Source organism: Rhamphochromis longiceps, linkage group LG17, assembly GCF_057381845.1.
Source record: "Rhamphochromis longiceps isolate RC_006_pf linkage group LG17, R_longiceps_female_GT1.1, whole genome shotgun sequence".
Lineage (NCBI taxonomy): Eukaryota > Metazoa > Chordata > Actinopteri > Cichliformes > Cichlidae > Rhamphochromis > Rhamphochromis longiceps.
In genome coordinates, this window is record NC_140573.1 from 31,104,198 (window position 1) to 31,127,753 (window position 23,556).

At 40.0% G+C, this 23,556-nt stretch overlaps 1 protein-coding gene across 4 annotated transcripts in view; it reads left to right on the top strand.

Moving 5' to 3' along the window:
* The window catches only part of atp2b1a (ATPase plasma membrane Ca2+ transporting 1a), a 40,151-nt gene that overhangs the window by 14,261 nt on the left and 2,334 nt on the right, over positions 1-23,556 (top strand). The window contains exons 3-22 of one of the 4 annotated variants that reach the window (XM_085385844.1): positions 6,843-7,040; positions 7,257-7,514; positions 7,965-8,090; positions 9,328-9,489; positions 9,897-9,935; positions 11,914-12,069; positions 12,305-12,519; positions 12,810-13,052; positions 13,142-13,383; positions 14,033-14,270; positions 15,549-15,728; positions 15,814-15,901; positions 16,064-16,170; positions 16,377-16,568; positions 17,033-17,246; positions 17,347-17,558; positions 17,674-17,781; positions 19,374-19,562; positions 20,208-20,297; positions 21,598-21,621. In XM_085385844.1, the coding sequence (XP_085241970.1) occupies positions 6,843-7,040; positions 7,257-7,514; positions 7,965-8,090; positions 9,328-9,489; positions 9,897-9,935; positions 11,914-12,069; positions 12,305-12,519; positions 12,810-13,052; positions 13,142-13,383; positions 14,033-14,270; positions 15,549-15,728; positions 15,814-15,901; positions 16,064-16,170; positions 16,377-16,568; positions 17,033-17,246; positions 17,347-17,558; positions 17,674-17,781; positions 19,374-19,562; positions 20,208-20,297; positions 21,598-21,606 (3,266 nt within the window). In that variant the 3' untranslated portion in view covers positions 21,607-21,621. Of the gene's footprint in view, positions 1-6,842; positions 7,041-7,256; positions 7,515-7,964; positions 8,091-9,327; positions 9,490-9,896; positions 9,936-11,913; positions 12,070-12,304; positions 12,520-12,809; positions 13,053-13,141; positions 13,384-14,032; positions 14,271-15,548; positions 15,729-15,813; positions 15,902-16,063; positions 16,171-16,376; positions 16,569-17,032; positions 17,247-17,346; positions 17,559-17,673; positions 17,782-19,373; positions 19,563-20,207; positions 20,298-21,597; positions 21,654-23,556 lie in introns of those variants that run through there. The other 3 variants (XM_085385842.1, XM_085385845.1, XM_085385843.1) reach the window with 3 other exon arrangements.

Consider the following 23,556-nt stretch of genomic DNA (forward strand, 5'->3'; position numbering starts at 1 on the left):
AAAATTGCTGAATAGGAATTTAGCTGCTGAGGGAGCACAAGTTGTCTAAACATGCATGTGGCTGTGTAATGTTGGTGAATATGGAGTCCTGTCATATTTTCAGCATGAGTGACATTGGTTGTTGTGTAAATTGTCCTCCCCCTCTGCTCAGCTGAGTGTATGCTGTAAAAAAAGAGAGAATGTGGTTAGTTGAGGCCCCTTAGCTTTGCATTTTTCCTTATAAATCACAAAGAAGTCCTATTACTGTATTGATTTGTATTTTAATAAATGAAAAGATAAGTTAGCTGAATATTAGGGACATGTTTACATTGTTAAGCCTTCATTTCAGATCTTTTTTTTTCTTTTGTTTTGCCTTCATTGGTGTCCAGCATATCAACGGTCTTGTTTTTAAAATGCTTTTAAGATTTTCAGCTTGTCCAAAACGATGAGACTGAAAGCAAGTTACTTGAAGGTTTCAAAGGGAACAGTCACTTTAGCCCAATTTATTTCAATAAATTGGGCTAAAGTGGCAGGGTTTTTTTGGTTTATTTTTTTTTTAAACAAGACTGTACTGATGAGCTTGACTACATCCCCATTCCACTTGGTATACACCCACTGTTTCAATCAGCACATTTGTCCCTGGCTTGGGAAATTGAGCCATCATTTAAGATTACAGGATCCTGACAATTGAAAAGGGATTTCTAATTAGTTGGGTGGGCATTATTTGAACCTCTGAAGCCAATCCTCTGCTAATCCTCCACTTCCCAAGCTCTTTTCATCCAAAGAAGTTTGAGTAAATGTAGCTGTTAGGAATGTGCACTAATGTCTTGCTCTGCTTTAACTAGTTTGCATAATCTAAGACTTTAAAGCCAGCTCCATTTGCATGAGGCTAAATGTAATTTATCGTGGCAGTACGACTGCTATTTTTCATGTCTGTACATAAGTCTTAATAGACCACCAGAGAGCTCCCTATTCAGTTGGATTTCAATTCACTGATTCAGATTGATTTTGATAATTAACATGCCAGTGCTGTGAGTTTAAAAAGATGTAATTATGCTTTCTCAATTGTGACAGTGAGAACTGCCAAAAGCTTATTCAGACAATGCACGAAAAATGGTTTTTGACAAATTTTAACCCTTAACCCATTTGTCACTGTACTGTAGTGTACTAAAAAAAGAGGTGGAGGCATTTAAGCTAGAAAGGGTTGATGTCTTTTTAGATGGCAAGTGTTTTAGTGTGTGTGTGCTAAAATATTTTCTTACTGAGAGAGTTGAAGGGAGCGATCTCGCTAATACACGTAGCTGTCTGACCTGGTTTCACTTGTACATCATTTTTTACTTCCCCCCCGTTTCATTTTTGCTTCTGTTTCTTTTTTCCCCACACCGATAGCATAATTAGATATCATAGTCAGCAATAACGTTTCAAAGGAAACTCTGTCTTGTATATGCTTTAAAATATACTAAATGCTCACAGCAGCCCTTCAGCTTGTGAAAATGGTGCTATTGTTGTCTTTGGTATTTGTGGGGACTTAGTCAAGCCTAAAAAAAACATATAGTGATGTCATCTTCGCTTAGAGATGGAAGTTATTACAGTTGGGGCAAGAAGGTGTTGAGCTGCAGTAATGGGTGTAGGTGATATCATGCCACAGTATATAACAGTTGCTAAAACCACAGCATTTTTTTCTTCAAACCAAGTAGCTTATTTTCTTTGCATATTGAGACTCATCAAATTGTCATGGCCACTTTTAAATTAGTATTATTGGCAGTAATCCTCACAGTTATCCCTTGTTCATTGCTATTTTCACATTGTCTGATACTTGGGTCCCAGGGTATGCATCCAGTTGATCTAATTTATAAAATCTGACAGCCTATTTGTATCTGTCAGTTTGAACAGGAAACCCCCTTATTCAGTGTCAAGGTTCGGACTGTTAAGTCGTAGTCTTTCTCTTTGTAATTCAGGAAGCCTGCATATCTTGTCTTCATGTCTAAATTCAAAGTGATATGCTGAAGCGTTTTGCCTGGGAGTGGTTATAACAGCTCTCAGGCTTGGTTTGGTTCAGTTCAGCGAGAAATTAGGAAGTGTGCTGATACACATGTAGTCATTTCTGGCTTGAAAACTGATACATGAGCACAATTATTTTCCTGTTTTGCTTTAGTTACTAAAGGTGTGCAGAGGAGTTCTGTTTCATTTCAACCCAATTCTGTAAAACTATGGAGATATTGATTTTCTAGTTAGACACTGTGCCTTTTGTTATTTGTAGTCTCAAAATTTCCTGAGTGATGTGATGATGGTACTTTGATCAACATGTAGTACCACAGATTTCTATTTTTTTAGGGCAGAAATTGGATGATGATATCCTTTGAGAGTCTCAATGCTCAGTTTATTAATCAACGCTGTCTTAGAGCAGATAAATTCCTACATGCAGCAACACCTAAAATCCTCTCATGATTTTCTCTGAAAAGGCTTTTGGAAGAAATTGTTAAAATGATAGTTATGAGGGCTGTTATAAACAACCCTATTTTAGTGTTTTTTATAAGAGAAAGAGGCGTGTAAAATTACAAGAAGTGGAAATAGGTTTTTGTCTGTTGAAGAGTGTGAAGTGGACTTTAGATTCACACAAAAGATTATCTCTGCAAATTTACACTGTACCTGGAATTGGTGTTACTTGCTGTCACAGAGAACTGCGGTCCTGGAGACACCTGCTGTTGTAAGAGCTGCCATATAGATGGTGGTTTAACAGATGTTTAGCTCTTTCTGTTGCTAGATTGCGTCAGTGTAATGGTAGAGGGCATGCAGTCAAGAAACTGAGATTAAAGTTTGAAGATTGATGAGGTTTAGTCTGTCAGCATATAGTATAGCTGAAATGCACTCCTTTTCTTTATTGCCCCCGTAAGCCCCATGGCTAAAAGTAGGCCTTCGGTCAACAAGCTCTATCTACAGGAAGTAAAACTCACAAGGTTTCCTTAGATTAATCTAATTTGGAGAAAAAGGCAGGACCTTTATGTCCAGATGACTCTGGTTCTCTCACCCGCTCATCTTTCCACGGCGTGCGACAGCTGGCTGTCAGCTCTGGCTGCTTGTTGCTCTCCCTATGGCTCCTGAGGCACACAAACTTGCTGCCGCCTGGGGCTCCCTTGCACCCGTAGACATCCCAAAGTGGAAGCAGGCTGGCAGGGATGAATGGCTTCTCTTGTGAGAAAGGCTTGACATTAAAAAAAAAAAAAAACATCCCCTATTTAGGGCCTGACTCTTTATTTATCATTTATAATTATTTTTATTTTTGTGTTTTTATTTAAACTTGAAGGAATCATTGGTTAAAAAAAAAAAGACATTAAAAAAAATCAATCAGTATATGGTTTTTAACATGACTATTCATCAGTATTGTAATCTCAACTATCTTGATTACTCCTCTTGTTTCAATTGCAAACTACCTGTCACCGTCAACTAAACTCTAAAGTGATCTTACCATAGTAGGTTATATTAACTATTATACATACAATATTATTATATTATATTAACAGGTAAAATACCATTTAAGGTCTCGATTACTTTTCTCATCCTTGAGAATCCATAAAACTGCTAATTAATTTGACAAGGTGGTTACCTGCTCAACTAGTCGGGAATGTCAACCACCAACTAATCATCATGATGAAGCACGTTAAATGTGGACGGGGCTTAACTTAAGCAGAGGTGATGGAAATCCCATAATCCAGTTATCCTAATTGGACTCAGATGTGCTTCATATTATATTAATGTAAATAGGTTGATGGTTAACCTTTTAGCAACATAAAGAATCTTTTTATACATTTTACTCACAGTAAAACAGTTCACCAGGTTTGATTCGCCTCCTTAGCAAATTAATCTACAAAAGGTTGTACAGTGAACAATCACAAGTCCTCTTTTCTTGATTGTGTGCATAAAAACGCAAGTTCGGAATTATTTCTCAGGCTTAGTTTGTTGAGTCAATGATGCTTAGTTGTGGTTCCCATCTCATTTAATTGTGACAGACCCAGGGTAAAGGTTTACCTTGACCTCTTACTGATGACTGAAAATGACAGTACTCAGATGGGTCAGCTTGCACAAGCATCCAAATTAAAGGGTTAATGATTAGCTGCTTGACACTAGGGCTAAAATGATGCAAGAGGCCAAGGCCAACCTATTTTCTGTTTGTGAATCAAATGGAGAGATGACACCTTGATCGGCTTCTGTCACTTGTATTTATTGCTATAATACAAAGGGAAAATGTGGTGTAAAGTTGAGTGGGGTATTAGCTGTCAGCGTGTTTTAATTAGAGGCACAGAGAATTAAAGGAGATGGTGAGAGACAGCCACGGAGCAGCAACAGTCAGCTTTGCTGGATAAACCCAGTCACTATTTTTTTTTTTTTTAAATGTGTTGTGCTGGTGGTGAGTCATTCTTCTCACCTCTTTTAGAAAAGTATGTGTTAGGTTGTAATGTCAATTAACCATTTAACTAGTAATACAGGATTATTTTCTTCTTTACACAAGTTTTTATTGACCTGCTTGGTGAGTAGGAATGAGGGAAAAAAACGGCAATACCCTCTTTTAATTAACTCGCATCTGAAATCAATGGAAACAATTTGGAATTTTATGAAGCAGTTCACTGAAGTCAGCATTTTTTATTGTAGTTATTTATTTAAGTAATTTATTCAGGAGTAAAGTTTAGCCCAACCATTATCCTACTATATTCACTGATTATAATGAATTGGCAAGGATAAAACACAAATCAACTGTAAATGTATTTAATTCAAGCCTTTTTAAAAAAAATGTTTTTAGAGCCCAATTATGTCATCAGTTAGCAAACTGACACACACAAAACAAATATCAAGGTTTATATTTTAACAGGAAAAAGCATTTACTTTGGGATTTGGTGTTAATGTTAACTCAGTTTTCTGATATTTTATATGCTACTTTATTGGCATTAGACCTATTCTAGATTATTAGTGAAATCTAGAATTGGTGGGACTACCATAACTTGATGGAAAATGAAATCAACACGATGTATCACTTTTATATCATGATACATATCTGTTATTTAAAACGTCTTCATTTAAATAAGGTGTTTATTCCCTGATCAGAGTACATTTCCTAGAAGCAAAATTTAAGGTCTTTCAGTCAGGTCTTTGTACCTGCATGATGGATGTGCGTAAAACACTCACAACATCACTTGCAATGAATCCAAAGTATTTCCAAACTCTTCCAGAGAAGAGTCTACAGAGATTAAATTCTTAATTCAACAGATATTTGGTTATGAAATGACCACAAATGACACGTCCATTCACTGTTCTTTCACCCAGGGCCCAACAAGGGCCTGGAGTTTGCACTGCTCTCCAGGTATTCAGTTTCCTTTCGTGGTCCAAACACATGTATGGAGTTAGGTTAATTGGTAGGTGTGAATGTAAGTGTAAAAAGTTGTCTTTCTCTCTGTGTTAGCCCTGCAACAGACTGCCACTTGCCCAGTGTTTACTCTGCCCCTCACCTTATGAGAGCTGGGTTACGCTCCAGCTGCCTTACACCCCCGAATTGGATAAGCAAAACAAAATAGGGAGGGGGTAAAATCTAAATGGAGAATTCCAGGAACACATGAGTGTATAGAACATTATTGTTGAAACAGTAGTTAGTCTCGGTGTTCACACACAAAGTGTTGGCCTGACAATGACGTTCTAAACACAATAAGTGTTGCTGGAGTTTTGACTTCTCCAATATTAATAAAAAAGAAAACCCCATCAGAATCAGCAGTTTGAACTGTCTGTGCCTACAGCATGAGATCAGAAGAACAATGTATCTTATTGTCTGTGCTCTTGTCACTGTGCTCAGTTTCCAAGGCGGTGTCATGGTTTTTATTATGCCTCTGGTCTGCTTGTCTGTTTTTCTGTCGTTTCCTCTTTCTCTCCATGCCCTGCTGATCCTTTTCCCTGTTAATACGCTGATACTGCCAGGACAGCTTCCGTTTAGCCATCAGCATCTCTACTCTTTAATAGTCTCGGTCCTTTACACCCTCACCCCCGACCACCCCCGCCCACCCCCCATCTGCCTGTCAGTAGCAGTTTCACACAGTCACTCCTCCCCAGCCCTCAGGCCTGCTCCATCTCTTTCCCATAAACACACACACTCTCTCTCTCCATCCAGTCTGCACCCCCACCCACACACAGCTAGCATGAATAGAACTGAAAAACTGTCATGCATCATCAAATGTGCGAAGGCCCTTTTGAATATTTGACTCTGCCTTGAATGTTGAGGCATTTGAATGGGTTGCTGCAGAAAGCTCCTTCTCTGTACACATGGATGACTGGGTCTCAGGGCAGCCAGACGTGTAATGTATCAGAGAGATGACTCCATAACGTGACAGTAGTGTGTGAGTATAGGCACCTGTGAGTCCATAGCTGATTCAACCCCTAGTCAGTTGGTCATTGTGTTGAAAACAGCAGTTTTGGGGGATTAGATTTGACCATAGTTTTCACATTCCCTGGCGTGTCTGAAAGAGGTGAAAATGTTTGACATACCCACAGAATGTGTCATTGTTTGCAGGCATTGTGTCCTCCGCAGTGTCCTGTCAGAAATGCTGAATCCTTTTGGAAATTATGCTTTTGGAGGCCTGCTGATGAGAGCACAGCTCACTGACTCTTACTTCAGTGAGACACGCTCCCCCCCTGTGAACTGCAGCAACTCACCCATCTGCGCTCCAATTTTGTGACACATAATTAAGGCCTTCTCTTTCTTTTCTTTTTTTCTGATGTGAATAAATATTTCTTGTTTTGTGTGAAATTCCCTGATGGGTTTAAAACTAACATTTTATGAATTAACAGGTTTTTTTTCTTTTGGTTATCTGTCTTTGCCTACCTAGGTCTAAGCGGACAGCCTGCAGATATTGAGAAGCGGAAAACAGTGTTTGGGGAAAATCTTATACCTCCCAAAAAGCCCAAAACGTTCTTGCAGTTAGTGTGGGAGGCACTACAGGATGTCACGCTGATTATTCTTGAAGTGGCAGCCATAGTTTCACTAGGCCTTTCTTTTTATAAACCTCCAGATGCAGAGAGAGAAAGTAAGAAACCATTCATTACATTTATGTTTTATCTTCTTTTTCTAGATATTACTTATGTTTGAAGTCTTAATTATGTCTCTTGTTAAATATATTTAGTGATACTTGCAGTGACATGTAATGATGTGATGGCATTTATTTTTCTCAGAGCCATGAGGTGATGTGTTAAGTTTATGCTTTGTATGTTAATGTTTTTTTTTTTTCCCCATCCTCCTTCAGACTGTGGAAAAGCTGCTGGTGGTGGTGGGGATGAAAATGAGGCAGAGGCGGGGTGGATCGAGGGTGCCGCCATTCTTCTGTCAGTTATCTGTGTGGTGCTGGTAACAGCATTCAATGACTGGAGTAAAGAAAAGCAATTTAGAGGCCTCCAGAGCCGCATTGAGCAGGAACAGAAATTTACTGTTGTCCGTGGAGGACAAGTTATTCAAATTCCTGTGGCGGAGATTGTGGTTGGGGACATTGCACAAGTAAAATACGGTAAGAGCTCAGTTAAACATAAGCCTTTATTTGATGGTTAAAAAAAGTCAATCTGTTAAGAATGTCGATATATTGTGGAACCTATGTTTTATTAAGATGTTTATTATATGGGCCATTAAGAAAACAGTACTGCACATTTAGGTCATCCTTGGTTCAAGGTTTTAGTTTTAGTTCATCACAGATTAAGATGAGGATTTCTCTTCAAGTTTAACTTTCCTGGTCGTGGGAGGAACGCAACAGCCAGCTCACTAATGATTTAAATCCATAAACCAGTAAAAAGAACATTACTGACATAACCACTAACCTCTGAAGAGACGAGCACTAAAGTGTTTCACATGACTCGCTTAGTCATAGAATCTTTGAGAGCCTGTGATTAAGGCATCAATTTAAACTGTTACTAAGATGTTGTTTCTCCAAATTAAAGGCTTGTTTGGCTTTGTAATGTTTCAGGTGACCTCTTGCCTGCTGACGGAGTCTTCATCCAAGGCAATGATCTGAAGATCGATGAAAGCTCACTCACAGGGGAGTCTGACCACGTCAAGAAAACACTAGAAAAAGATCCAATGCTGTTATCAGGTAACATGAACAACCTCCTTCTCCTTTTACTGGTTCGTACTGGGAAGGACCGAATTTTCAGAGGTTTTATAGATTATGTTGTCCAATATATTGAACTGCTTTTAAAAGAAATTTTCTGGAATACTCATTGCACTGAATAAATGATCCAAAATTTTATTGAAATCAGTAAGAACAGGTGATCATCTGGATCTTCGTAAATAAACTGTTATAATCCAGAAATTGAAAATAATTGACCATCAGATATTTGTTAGCATTCAGCTCAGCATGAAACTTGTGTTCTGTTGAAAACATGTTTGAAACTGAATTGGTTCCTGATCTTGCCTCTCAGTGCCGGAAGTTATCAGCCATTCAACATTTCCAGCATTTTTTTTTTTTCTCTGTCCATCCTATGTCCCCAACGCCCTTTTAAATACAGTTCATGGCTTTGTCACGAAAAACGTGTGTAGGGAGAAACACTTTTGTTTAGTTCATCTGGCTCTCTCCTGGCACACCTCCAAGGCACAGGAGTCATGTGTGTTTGTGTTTTTATGCGGTGCCTCGCTACTGCTCTTTGATTTCCCTTAGCACGGCCCGTATCCCTTCTCACGAATGAAAGAAAAGCATCTTCTAATTAACACAGGAACCTTTAAATGCTTTCCACTCCTCGGCTGTCAGAGCCTCGTGGGTCTCGCTCCTTTACTCCGACTTTAGCTTGTCGTGTTTTTTTGATATTTGATGTTTCTGTGTGGGGTTTTTTGTTTTTGTTTTTGTTTTTTTAAATCGTGTCTTAAGAGGAATGGAGAGCCAGAGATGCAACACTGTTACAGCCTCTCAGAATTCCATTATTTCACACAGACTAACAATTGGCTTTTGATTAAAGGCTGTTGATTAAAGGTTTGGAGTGTATCTGCAGTAGTGACTTATTCTTTCTGTACTTTCAAGTGCACTATTCATTTGTATTTATTGCCTGCAATTGAAAACCTGCATTTAGTTTCTCGTGTGTATATCATCATACTGCTTGAAAGCCTGGCTAAACCACCTTCTCAACAAAGGAATCTAGCGTAAAATTTTCACTGAACCAAAATGAAACATTCAAAGGAACAAATAAAGATCGGCAGGGACAAAGCTGCCACCATTGTCAAAGCTGCCACCATATGACTGAAAGAAGTCATATGGAAACAAAGACCAGGGCATTTATCCTAGGTACTGTTTCCCGATGTCATTTACTGACACTTTGTTTTCCTTCTTCTGTTCAAAGGCACCCATGTAATGGAAGGCTCAGGGAAAATGTTGGTCACTGCTGTGGGTGTCAACTCTCAAACTGGAATTATCTTCACTTTACTCGGAGGCGGGGAAGATGATGATGACGACGAAGAGGAAAAGAAAAAGGAGAAGGAAGAGAAGAAGAAACAGAAAAAAAGTCAGTATGCTCCTCTGCTTGTTGCCCTTATAAACTCAGCACAAACACAGACACACAAAGAGCATTGTCTTTACCATTAGTTTTATAATCTGCAGAAAAATGTAGTTATAGCAGGGTTTATATGAATGCAAAAAGCACTGATTTGACCTTTGTTTATATAAAACAACTTTTAGAAGTTGTCAGAGGGTCACAGTAGACGACTTATTTTCTGCCAACCAAATCGGCTATTTGTAGCTCATCTTATGTATGATGGTAGAGTTCTCCTCATTTAAATCAGTAATTTGAAGAATGATTGGTCTAATTACTGTATAAAGAGACATTTATCAGTATTTTCTTATACGATTAATTAGTTTATTTAATCCTTAAAAATCCTTATGTTCCTAACTCTGTGTTGCATTCTTCTACAGATAAGAAGCAGGATGGTTCTGTAGAAAATCGAAAGAAAGGTGAGTAACTTGCCCACACACAGACTGACATGCTTAACCACATGTAATTGCCATACAGCTTAGTGCCTACATTTAGGTATTAGCCTTTAGCTTCATCAGTGGGTCCCTCCCCATTTAACAGTCCTGAGGGTAGGTTACAGCCCCAGTCTGTTAATAACTGGCCACCATAATTTCATGCAAGTAATGAGGAATTACATATTTTTGCATGACCCTATGTCAGCATATACTTAGTACGGGCTGTTCTTGGCTCTCCATTGTACTGTCTGGTCCTCCTGTCTGTCTCTCTCTCTTCTTTTCTCGTCCTTCCCTGGCACATTGCACTTCGAGCAGCAGGTGCTACTGAATCCAGTTATAGCGATTAGTGATGAGGAGATTAAAGCCATGCAACAATTCTGGGGCCAGAACATCTGCTTTCCCACCCATCTCTCTCTGACTCTCCCTCAGGCCCCCCTCAATTTTAATTTCTATTGATGTCCCAGACTGAACTATTCAGAGTCAAACTCTGAGACTTGCACTGGTGCAATTTCAGACCGATAACAATGATAATGAGACTCTTTAGTGGTAACTCAGCCAGCGAGCCAGCCTTGTTCTGCTGGGACACTATGATCAGTAGTGCTTGGGTCTGTGACCACAACCCTGGCGCTGGTCCCTTGTGCACAGATTCCCTCTGCCTGCCAGGAATCAGCAGTAATCCTTTAGACTGAGATTACACCGACCATGTAAGTGCAGAGCAAGCCACAGTCCACAGCAGCTGCAGTAGCCCAGTGCTCTTGCTTCCTGCTGCATGCATTCGCACACAATACCGTGCTATTGTCCATACCATTGTACCATAAATAGAGCCTTTAGTATCCCCAAATTGGACAAGGGCTCCCCATGCTTTAAAAGAATTGTGTACTTTGTTTAAGACTTCAAAATGTTAAGAGAATATTTCAGTTGTCCTGCAGGAAGTGCCATAGCGTCAGTGCCCAGGAAAGCTAATGATTTTATCATGGTGCGTGACATGACAGAGACCAGCCCCTGCTGGCCTGCCAGCTGCCTCTTCTCCTCCTTTTGGCATTAGAGGCTTTGTGTGTCCAAGGTTACCTAGTTAGATGTGGGTATGGTATTCCCATTAGTTCTGCAGGAACAGAAAGTGGCCCTGAGGGAGATTGAGAAGAGAGGTTTATGGGAATTTACCTGCAGAAGGAGGAAGAGTAGGAGATGCCTCAAATAGATCTGTCACTAGCTAGGTAACCTGTTCTTTAAACCTCTTGGCGGAAGTATGGTAAATAATTCAAAATCTTTCAACTAACTTCTGTGCCGTCAGCTGACAAACATAATTACAGTGACATTTCCACAGTTCCTGGGATAACAGGGAAGCAACAAAGCATGCTATAATTTTGAGTGATTTTATTTAATCAGTTAACTTGTGATACAGTGCTCTACATATTCTAAATATTCTCATCATACAGCAATTTTTGTGATCCCGTTTCAATCAACTTGTTCTGACTTGTTACCTGTAAAGTCAGATAAACAGATATTTTATGAGGGGCAGAGGAAATCTAGTCCAGGCCTGTTGTTGAGCTAGATTATATGCTATAGACACGAAATATAAAAACTGTTCTCGAGTTTTCTAATATTACCAGAGAGATGAATACGTTTATTTGACCTGTATCAACCTTATTCACCCACAGCTGTAGAATGCAGTTTTTATTTCTGGTCTTGCAAATTGGAAGCAAATATTCAAATGTAGGCTTGACGTGGCACCTGATCGTGAATGAATACTCTGTGTTCATAACTGACAAATCATAACTGACAAATCAGCATACTTTCATTTCAGTCGTTGCTTTTTCCATAAATCCTAGAGTCTTTCTTAAATGAATTTAACACAGTATTCCTTTATATAATTATTTAAAACACTCAGCACCAGTAATGGCCAGTGCAGATTTGGAATAGCCAGGCCCTTTTTAACAACCTTGTCTTGTTTTCTCTGCTGCAGCTAAAGCCCAGGATGGTGCTGCAATGGAAATGCAGCCTCTGAACAGTGACGAAGGAGCAGATGCAGAGGAGAAGAAGAAAGCCAACCTGCCAAAGAAAGAGAAGTCTGTTCTCCAGGGAAAACTGACCAAACTAGCAGTACAGATTGGAAAAGCAGGTGAGTCAGTCAAAATCACTCGTTCTGGCACAGCTGAGTGCTGTAGATTGTAAAACATTTTATGTGCTTGTACTCTCATGCCCTTGTGTTCACTCCAACTTTTTTTGGGTTGTACGTCTCCAACTGTTTATATTGTATAATCACAATTACACCCACTATAAGCAACATACTGCTAAATGTGTCCTGATAGGAATATAACTTAACATCTTTCTTTTCTCTCATGTTTTGCCTCTAGGTCTGGTTATGTCAGCCATCACTGTTATCATCCTGGTGGTGCTGTTTGTAGTGGATACCTTCTGGATCCAGAATCTATCCTGGGTTAAGGAGTGCACACCTATTTACATTCAATTTTTTGTGAAGTTCTTCATCATTGGTGTCACTGTTCTTGTGGTCGCTGTTCCCGAAGGCCTGCCACTTGCTGTAACAATCTCCTTAGCGTATTCTGTTAAGGTGAGACTCCTAGCCAAGTGACCTGTGCACGAACTAACCACCTTACACTTGAGCCTATTAAAACTAGAAGATCAAGCTGCTAAAATCTGGTTAACAACTTGAGGAAAGGGGATCATTACTTGGCTTTAGGGTATTATTTAGCCAACATAGGGCTTTAGTTAATCAAGGAGTTAGTCATTCAGTTGTAAAATCTCACCACATTTATTTCATGAAACAAAAATAAAATGTTTTCATTATAGAAAATATAGCTTTCAGTGTTGTCAGACTTTATTTTTTTTATCTTCCTACAGAAAATGATGAAGGATAACAATCTGGTGCGTCACTTGGATGCCTGTGAGACTATGGGAAATGCTACTGCCATCTGTTCTGACAAGACTGGTACACTCACCATGAATCGCATGACTGTGGTGCAGGCCTACATAGCTGAAAAGCACTACAAGAAGGTCCCTGAACCAGAGAACATCCCCTCCTCCACTTTAGACATCCTGATTCTGGGCATTGCAGTCAACTGCGCCTACACTACTAAAATCATGGTATGCTTGTAAAAAGCAGCGTACCTCTAAAATTGACTGTGTAGCACATTAACTTTGTCTTCACATTTTTCTTTTTTTTTTTCTTTTAGCCTCCAGAGAAAGAAGGGGGTCTGCCACGACAGGTGGGTAACAAGACCGAATGTGCCTTGCTCGGCTTTTCTACTGAGTTAAAACGCGACTACCAGGCTATCCGCAACGAGATTCCTGAAGAGAAACTCTACAAGGTCTACACCTTCAACTCAGTTCGCAAGTCTATGAGCACTGTGTTAAAGATGGCTGACGGCAGCTACCGTATGTTCAGCAAAGGAGCCTCAGAAATTCTCCTAAAAAAGTAAGAGACATTTTCACTTTTCATGTTCGTTCACATGTTCTGCTTTTCTATGATTTGTTTTGTTGTTGTTTTTTTGGCTGGGGGATTGTATGGTTTAATATTATCCTCTTAGATAATAATTCCTCTATGATTTCTTTACTGAAGAAGCATGAAATCATGGATGTCTGATCAGCTAAATGAAAGGTTGTTCCATAGCTCTTTTTTTTTTTTTTGTACTCATTCGGCTGGCCAGACTTTGCTGTAAATGATATGTGTAATGGCTTAAGCAGCTAAGAAGTTCAAGTGCATCCCACCCAAGCCCCTTACGTTGTGACTTAAAAACAGGCACTGAGAAAATGAGCCGGTAACAGCTCTGTAAGCCTCTTAACCAAGCAGGCTTCTTTTTAACCCATAGAGGGCTTAGTGTGACTTCTTACTGCTGCAGCTCACCATTCAAATGCTTTGTCTTCTCCTCTTCTCTTACCCTTTTATTAAGTCTAAATGACATTTTTTACATTTATGCGTCTGTACCTATCTCTGTCTTTATCCATGTTTCTTAACTCCAAGCCATTAATGGCTTTCATCTTTGGATGTTTCGCCCTCCTACACGTTCTTTTTCTTTCTTTTCCTTTACATTTATGATTTAATGTGTCGTCTTTACACATTTCAGGTGCTATAAAATCTTGACAGCTAATGGTGAGCCAAAGGTGTTCCGCCCACGGGACAGAGATGACTTGGTTAAGAAAGTGATCGAGCCCATGGCCTCAGAGGGCTTGAGAACAATCTGCCTTGGATACAGAGATTTTCCTGCTTCTGATGGGGAGCCTGACTGGGACAATGAAAATGATATCCTCAGTGGACTAACCTGCGTCTGTGTGGTTGGCATTGAAGATCCTGTTAGACCAGAGGTTAGTGGCTACACTAATGTTAGTGAGTTTATGCACAAACAGTTTCACTTGTTTGATTGCTAGTAAGGAAGCTGTCTACAAAGGTAGAGTATTTATCTGCACTTCATTTGAAGGTCCGTCTTTTGGCTTTGAGTCAGAACCCATTGCTTGATGTGGCACATTGAACAACTTCACTAGTTGCAAAGTTGCACTCAAAAAGAAGTATTTAGAATGATTGTTGTCCAAACGTGTATGAAGGAGAAACGGCCACACTGCTGATACTGGCAGATTGCTGGAATTGGTGACACTATGATGTGTCTATCATTAAGAAACCATAATTAGATCAAACATTAGAATACGTCAATTCTAGTTGGCTGACAGTTCTATGGAAACTGCTGTTTGCACTCAATTTGTGGACCAACCATTTTAACTAAACTCAGCCACATCAATGACTCCATTTCAGGTGGTTTGGAAGCAACACAAAATAAATGATGGGTGAATGTAAACAGTAAAAACAATAGACCTAATTTAGCAGTCTATACTAGCTGAGGTGAATCTAGTTTCCAAAAATAAAGTGATTCAAGCTGTTGGTTTAAGTTTTTTGAGCATTTAACAAGCACATGTAAAAGAGCTTTATTTGTCAGTTGTCAGCTTTATTCATCTACTGGACTGTTGGGCACACACACTTTTTAAGCAAAGCAAAAAAAAATATTTCTTTAAAGGGAGCGCTTACTCCAGGAGGACCCATTTGTTATATCAATTTTATAATTTCCATATCTGTATGTACACAAGGGTTTTCTAGGGTCTGAGTGACATAAATGTTTGTCATCAGGGTGTACCTGAGACTCGGTGCAGATGTCAGAGTATTCTCTAGTTTGCATGCAAACGTATCCAGGCAACTTCTACACCTCAAAGGCGCTATCTGTACATTGCATCCTACAAGTAGACAAGAAAGCACAACTATGCTTCTGTGGTGTTTGCAACTGTTTGTGGGCGTTGGTGAGGGAGTATAATCCTTGCCTGAAAAAGTTAGGTCATTTTCTTGCTAGATGCTTCACTGTCGCTCATTTAGTTGGCTTTCTGCCATTTTATGTACTGGACAGGTGTGCTGGGCTTGGTTCATATTTTTTTTAACGAAGGGGCCCATTATTTCCAAATCTCATCCTTTCCTACAAGTGTGTGTGTATGTATGTATGTATGTATGTATGTATGTATATAAAATTTAGTTGAACACTTAGATTGATGATCCCTAGTGATATTTCTTTTTTCTTTTTCCTGTGCTTTTGTGCTTCCCTTCAGGTTCCAGATGCTATCAGGAAATGCCAGCGTGCTGGCATCACCGTGCGGATGGTGACTGGGGACAACATCAACACAGCTCGAGCCATCGCCACCAAGTGTGGCATCCTACAGCCTGGAGATGACTTCCTCTGCGTGGAGGGAAAAGAGTTCAATCGCAGGATACGCAATGAAAAGGGAGAGGTGGGCCACAGCAAAATAGTGTACCTCAGAGACTGTTGCAGATGTGCTGTTTGGATTCTATTAGGGTTTTGTCTCATGTTTCTAGATTGAACAAGAACGCATTGACAAGATCTGGCCCAAACTTCGAGTATTGGCTCGCTCTTCCCCCACAGACAAACACACCTTAGTCAAAGGTAGTTATGTTTCTCTGACATGGGTAAAAATGGAAAAAGTGAACTAATGTGTTTGTTTGTTTTCTTCTTTTGCTGCTAGCCTTTTTTTCTTTTCTTTTTTTCCTTTTCTTTTTTTTAGGCTGTAACGGTTTTATTTTAAAGTTTGACATTTTTCTGTTCTAGGTATTATTGATAGCACAGTGGTAGAACAGAGACAAGTAGTAGCAGTGACAGGAGATGGTACGAATGATGGTCCTGCCTTGAAAAAAGCAGATGTTGGTTTCGCCATGGTAAGTTACTTGTGTATAATTTCTTAAATAAGGTTTAATCATAAATATAAATTGGGTCATTCTTAACATCAACATCTTGCTCAGTATCCCATGGTAACTCTGGCAGTCAACTAGAAAGAAGTCAGAATTTAGGCCACTTAATCATCTTGTTAAATATTTGGTGGATAGCTGGAACAGATTCTTAATGATCATCTTGTTGTCTCCAGGGCATTGCTGGGACAGATGTTGCCAAGGAGGCATCTGACATCATTCTGACTGATGACAACTTTTCCAGCATCGTTAAAGCTGTCATGTGGGGTCGAAACGTCTATGACAGCATCTCCAAGTTCCTTCAGTTTCAGCTAACGGTCAATGTGGTGGCTGTCATTGTAGCATTTACAGGAGCATGCATCACACAGGTTAGCACCTAGATATTGTAGGGTTATTTTGTTTTTGATTTTTTTTTTCTTTATTGCGTGTCTGAAGAGTTATTTCACTGTTATGCTCTGAATGGAAATTAACTTGGTACCACGGGCAACACATTGAAAGAGCTGAAGCAGAGGGAATGAAGATCCAGCAATAAACTGAGGAGAAATAAAGGCTTTTATGTATAATGTTTGGAAATTTGGAAATTTGTCCTTGTGGAAATGCAACAGTATCCAAGAGCAGCTTACCTGGCTCTCATGTCTTCGTTCATTACGAAAAAGATTTGTTTGTTTCCTACCTGCCATCAATCTTACACCTCATAACAAAATATGTACTCCTCAGTGCAGCCACTGCTCCAGCTATTAAACGTGTAATTTGGCTCGTGGGGATCGAAATGTGTTTAATAGATGATCTGAATTTCCATAACCTGATTTGGCGACTCGCTCTCTTGCACTAGGACTCTCCACTGAAAGCTGTACAGATGTTGTGGGTCAACTTGATCATGGACACTTTTGCTTCACTAGCTCTGGCCACAGAGCCCCCTACAGAAGCCCTGCTGCTAAGGAAGCCATACGGCCGCAACAAACCTCTTATCTCCCGCACCATGATGAAGAACATCCTGGGTCATGGAGTTTATCAGCTAGTCATCATTTTTACATTGCTCTTTGCTGGTAAGGGTTTTGTGTCTGAAGATGTTCTCTGTACCCTGCACTGTTATCCAAGATTTTCTTTTTCTTGACTGGGATATTTTTTTTTTTCCCCCCTCTGTAGGAGAGAAATTGTTGGACATTGACAGTGGCAGGAATGCACCCCTCCATGCCCCACCCTCAGAACACTACACCATTGTCTTCAATACCTTTGTAATGATGCAGCTTTTCAATGAGATCAATGCCCGTAAGATCCACGGTGAAAGGAATGTCTTTGAAGGCATCTTCAACAACCCAATCTTCTGTAGTATTGTCTTGGGTACCTTTATTATTCAGGTACAGTAGACTAAGACTTATCTGAAGCATCAGTCTGCACAGGTGAAATCTGAGGTTTTACACTTTGATTAAGTCTCCCTCTCTTGCTCCTTTTTTTATTTTATTTTTTTCATAGATTGTTATTGTGCAGTTTGGAGGGAAGCCATTCAGCTGCGTGGCTCTGACGACTGACCAGTGGCTGTGGTGTACTTTCTTAGGCTTCGGCTCTCTTCTGTGGGGACAGGTATGAAAGTACAGCTGAGCTTTACCTTTTGTTGGCAAGGTACAGAAATGCGGTATTACACTGCCCCCATGTGTCAGCTCTAATCTAGTAGGTACAGGGTGTTGTCAGAGACGTGTAACAGTACATTATGTCCCGCTGCTGTAAAGAGATTAGTAATTAGTAGTTGATTGATTGATTTTTTTTTTTTTTTTTTTTTTTTTGGGGGGGGGGGGGTAGCTACCACAAACACATGTGGTCATCAAAGTTATTCAGTTTTATTATTTTAATTTGACCTTTAAGGGGATTATTAAAGTTATTTCTTTTGCAGTTGTTTCAATTTTGAAAAGTTTTTTAAATGTAGTAAAATATTAGTAGTTTAATGGTACATGTTTTAAAATTTAAATATTATACTTTTTGAGTTCTTTACCTTTTATACATGAGTTGAAAAATATAGTTTGTTTTTTTTCTAAGGATTGAAGGGTGAGATCGCTCACTGCAGTTTATAGTAATGACTGGAGGTTCATAACGAATGTTTAATGTTGTTCTGTTTCACATCTATCCTGATCAGCACTTATATTAATATCAGTTTTGCCAGCTGGCGTCACCAGCTTTACATAAATGGGACTACACCAAGTCCTATAAAAGCACATAGCTGAGAGTTGAGGAACTGAATTGAATAAGTACCAAGATTGTTGGTTCCAAAGCAGCGATTGCTCTGTTCTTTTCCTTAAAGGCCGGTCGGTCCCCTAAATAGACGCTGACAACATGTGTTCACACACCTGTTGGTGCATGGAGTTCAGCAGTCTTCAATTCTAGGCCGCGTGACACAGTCGACTGGGATCTTTTGGCACATCGGTAGATTCTTAATGCACCCTCAGTATCTTAAAAGCTGAAGACTCAGAGAATTACATATTTTTGAAAATACATATTTAGGAGAAACCCTTAGTGTTACCAGGCTGTACAGTTACAGTTAATATGGGTAACATTACCGTAAGCTTGTTTTGGCTGCTGTCTTTTTAATAAGGGGTTGCCATACTGGATGGATCCATTTTTACACCAGATGGATTTGTGTGTTTTGTATATTAGCCAAACAGTGTGGAACCCTCGTAGTGGATTGTATTCCCACAGACCAGAGCAATGGTTAATGTCCAGAGCAATGTCGGGGGTTTTGTTTTTGTTTTGTTTTTTTGTTGTTGTTTGGTTTGGGGTTTTTTTTTTTTTGGGGGGGGGGGGGTGTTATCTGATAACTTCTAATTATGACATTGTGTGATTTAAAATCACCAGACATGTGTCTGACTCATCTGCATTCCACTTTGTGATCTTTGTGGCTAGTGCTTGAGGAGTAAAGTTTTTGCCTTCTTGTTAAATTGACTGAACAGCATCTGCATGTGATCATGTGCAAGGATCCTCCTGTTCATCAGCAGTGGGAGGGGCTTGGAGCCCAAGAGCAAACCGCATGTTATTGAACTGGCCATCAAATTTTCATGGTCACTGTCCGCTTAATGTCGGCGATGAACTTAATCACGGCAGAACAAGCCATGATTAAACTGCACGGGGGGCTAAAACTTCATCAGGAGTCACGGTTGCTCACTTGTATCCTCATTGTCTTCCAGGTTATCTCTTCAATACCCACCAGCCGCTTAAAATTCTTGAAAACAGCAGGCCATGGCACCCAAAAAGAGGAGATCCCAGACGAAGAGTTGGAGGAGCTGGAGGACATGGATGAGATCGACCATGCTGAACGGGAGCTTCGTCGAGGCCAGATCTTGTGGTTCCGAGGCCTCAATCGCATCCAAACTCAGGTGACAAGTCTCAGCAGTTTCACGTGCAGCACTCACCACCACACCCCAACACCAAGGGAATCAAAAGCCATAAACCCTTTAACTCTCTACTGCTCTTCCAGCTTAAAATCTATTTTGTTCTTTCTCTTGGCATTCCTAAAGAATGGCTTGTGCCCTTAAAAAAAAAAAAAGCCTTTCTCTAATTTTTCTGTTCTGCTTCTGAGCTAAAGCAGGGTCCTCTGCCTATGTTTTTGTTTTTTATTTGACTCAGTCTGACTCTATCTGCTAAATCTAGTTTGAAGGTACTGATGAGAAGCAAGTGAATTGGATTGGATGGACAGCACGATAGAACAGCTGAATGTTTAAAGAGTATTGGCATGGCTATAGCTGGAAGTATGGAAGGAATCTGCAGAGAAAAGAGTGAAAGTGAGGTCAGATTTTTGGAGTTAGAGCTCCCTCCGATCAGTGCCTTTAAACCCAACCGTCCCCCTTTTTCCTCTCTCTTTTAATTATAATGTCTAAATCCAATTTCAAAGTGCCATTTTTTTCTTATGGTTACTGGTGCCTTTTCTTTATTTTTCTCTCTTTTCTCTCTCTCCTCTGGCTGTGTTGTGTTTTTATTTCCTCTGGGCTTTTTCTCCTGTCACGCTGTCTGATTCTTTGCAGATGGATGTAGTGAGTGCGTTCCAGAGTGGAACTTCCTTTCAGGGGGCTCTAAGGCGGCAGGCCTCCAACTCCAGCCAACAACAGCACGATGTAACCAATGTTTCTAGCCCTACACATGTAGCCTTTTCTACTACTACCACTTCTGCCACTGCCGCCAACACCGCTTCTGCCACTGTGGGGTGTGAGTGCGTGTTCTCCTCTAGTGCATGAGACTTTTATTTCTTCTTCTAACATCTTCCTTCTCCACTCTTCTTCTCACCTAACGTTGGCACTTTTCCTCTCTCATGCTTCTCCTAATGTTCTCCCCTGTATTCTTTAAAAAAGACCTCAAAACCACATCTTCCATATTGCTTCGATAACACTGCTCTATATATATGTACCTTGTAACCAGGTCGCTTCTACTGTCGAGGTGTTATCTCTGTGTCATCATGTTTTCTGTTCTGCTTCTGCTTTGGTCTCAGAAATGAACAAGGTTTACTGTTATTTCGGGGGGGTGATGTGTATTTACTATGATTTTTAAAAAAACAAAACAAAAAACAAGTTATATTCTGAGTTGACAGTCTCCAGGTTTGTCTGCAGCTGCCTCAGTCTGCCTTGTGCCTCTGTAGCACTCATGGGTCTTTGTCGCAGCTCTCTAGTCCCTAGCTAGGTAAATGTTTTGAGTATATGCCCATGATCACGGTCTAAAAGAGTAGACACGAACTGAATGTCAGTGGTGAAAATAAGACCTTGGCTTTTCCAGAAGAAATGGTTTGCCGCAATAGCATCAAGTGGTAATAAGCTGTAATTTACTGGTGTCTTTGGATGCACTGCCTTTTAACATCACGCTATTCATCCGCTCACATAGGAAGGTCACTGTGCCGAGACTGGATTTGGTCATTTGATGGTGGTGTTTCCAAACTCCTTCCTTTCGACCCTGTGCCTGCTGACAGTGACACTTTTTGTTTTTCTCTTTCAGAGTTTAAAGACAGACCACCTGACGAGCAGGGAATTTTAAATGTTTTACAGATGTCACAAAAAGAGTAAAATGGAATAAATGACTGTGCTCTTGAATGTAAACTTGTGGGATTTTTCTCAGGCACATCAACAGCAGAGCCGATGTTGTTTTTGCCTCTGCAATATTGACAAATCGTGCAGTGCTGCAGCAACATTTAGTTCTATTTTTAGGTGCGACTTCTTCAGATCTCTGGACCTGACACTTATGGGTGCTTGTGGGCATGGATTCTTCATTATTAACCTAATATTTTCCTTTCAGGTTTCCTTAAAATATTTGAACAATTTTCTGTGTGTGAAAGCTTGTTTGTTGGCAAAATGTGTCCAAAGGGCAGGTTGCTGCCAAAATGACCTAAAAACAATGAATACCACTGACTCCCCACGTATTCTTCTTTAGATTCTGTGAAATGTGTCATGGGCTATACTCAAAGGTTTACTACCATTGAACACAAGGTAGCGCCGCGCTCTGCATGGGTTCAAAGTCTCTGGTCTCGTTTGTGAGTTCTCTCTCTTTGTGCTGTTTTTGACATGTATACCAGCTTGTAGACATGCTTGGCTGCTGCAGCTTTCTTTCTTTTCGTTTTTGTTTTTTTTTTGTTTTTTTTAACTCCACAAGCATAAGCTATAACTGACCACCCCTCTTTTTGTCTTTCTGTCTCTCTCCTCTTTCTGCCTCTCACCCTCAGTCTTTACTTTGTCTCACTCTCTCTTTCTGTCTCTCTTCCACTCCTTTCTTTTCTCACTCTCTTTGTCTCCATCTGTCCTTTTCTCCAGCTGTCCTTACTTTTTGATCAGCATGCCCAACAACAGTAATTTCTTGTGTCCAGCTTCTATCCCTTATTTTCTCTTTTGGTGTGTTCTTGTAGAAAGAACGCCATTCCCCTCATTTCATTTCATTTATTTATTTATTTTTGGTTCCCTTTTGCATTTTAATTAATCAGACACAGGACTCTACTAAGTGTTTTGTGAAATACTAATACAAAAAACACATTGCATCAAGTTTGACACTGGTTTGTACTCTCCCTGAGATATTGACCGATTTCCTGAAGTTGCTTTTTAATTACTCTTAAGACTAGTTTCAGGTTTTGTCTCCAACAGATTTAGGTTTTCTGTCTCTCAGAAAGTCTTTAATATTCAACCAGCATTCGATTTGCACACTTCGCACATCTGATCAGTCCAGCCCATCAGATTGCAATTGAAAGCCTTTTATGGAACAGTGATGGCTTGAAGCGTTATATTTTCATTCGCTCCTTCTGTACCAAATACGGCATAAAGATTAAATTACTGTGCAATTGCAAAATGCAAATGCAGTACTTCATATGGCAGCTTGGAGGCTGGCTCAAAAAAGCACATAGTTTATGAACAATCCCCAATTTTAGGGAAGAAATAAACATGTTAATAAGCTGGTACAAAGACCAGATCAGATTTGAACTGTTCTCCCTGTCACAGTAACTGTACGAGGCTGTTTACTATTGTTAGGCTGGTTTGAGTGGACTTTATGCATTACCCAGACAATATCAAAGTTATTGGCTTCGCTGACACCAAAATCTGCGTTTGTGCAGTTATCTCAAAAAAGTCTTTATGTGAGTGGAATTTATTAGCACCAATTAACAGGCATCTGATCTGTGCAATGCATCCACACAGTCTATAGATGGTGCTGATGTAGCTGGGTTGTTTAGCTTATACCGTGCTACTTCACCCACTCCTCCTTTCCTTACTTCTGACTTCCCAAAACAAGATTTGATCCCAAACAAAGCTCCAAAATGCAGCTCCCATCAAGTGCATACAGCTGTCCTAATTCATTAGCTTAATTCCATTGTACCTTTTACTATGGTACAGCTACTATGGTCAATAAGTGTGTGTGTGTGTGTGTGTATAAAGTGCATACAGACGTACACACAGTATTTACACAATACATGTTGCTGGAAGTGGGAAATGTATTCCCTGGGTTCCCTTATCTTTCCTCCTTTGTGCAGTGCTGCACATATGGGACTCAAGGGTTCTGAGTCACCAGGCAATTAGCATTGTAGCAGGAGGATAGTGGAGTGCAACATTAAACACAGGCACCCACACAGGCCACAGCAGCCACCGGATATAACAACTTTCCTGATGGAAACTCTGAAACAGTACTCCTTATGTACAGTCTGTGCATACATCTGTCTTTGGGATTTAAAGCAATATCTCTGGAACGCTTCAAATTGAAATGTCTGCAATACCAATAATAACAGGTCTAAGTTCTGGAGCGGTGAGTTGTATAGCTTACAGCATTGCTGTTTACATGTCACTGTCCCTCCTGGGCTTCTAGAGGGTGAACAACAATCCAAATTGCACTTGGATACAGTACACCACCTGGAAG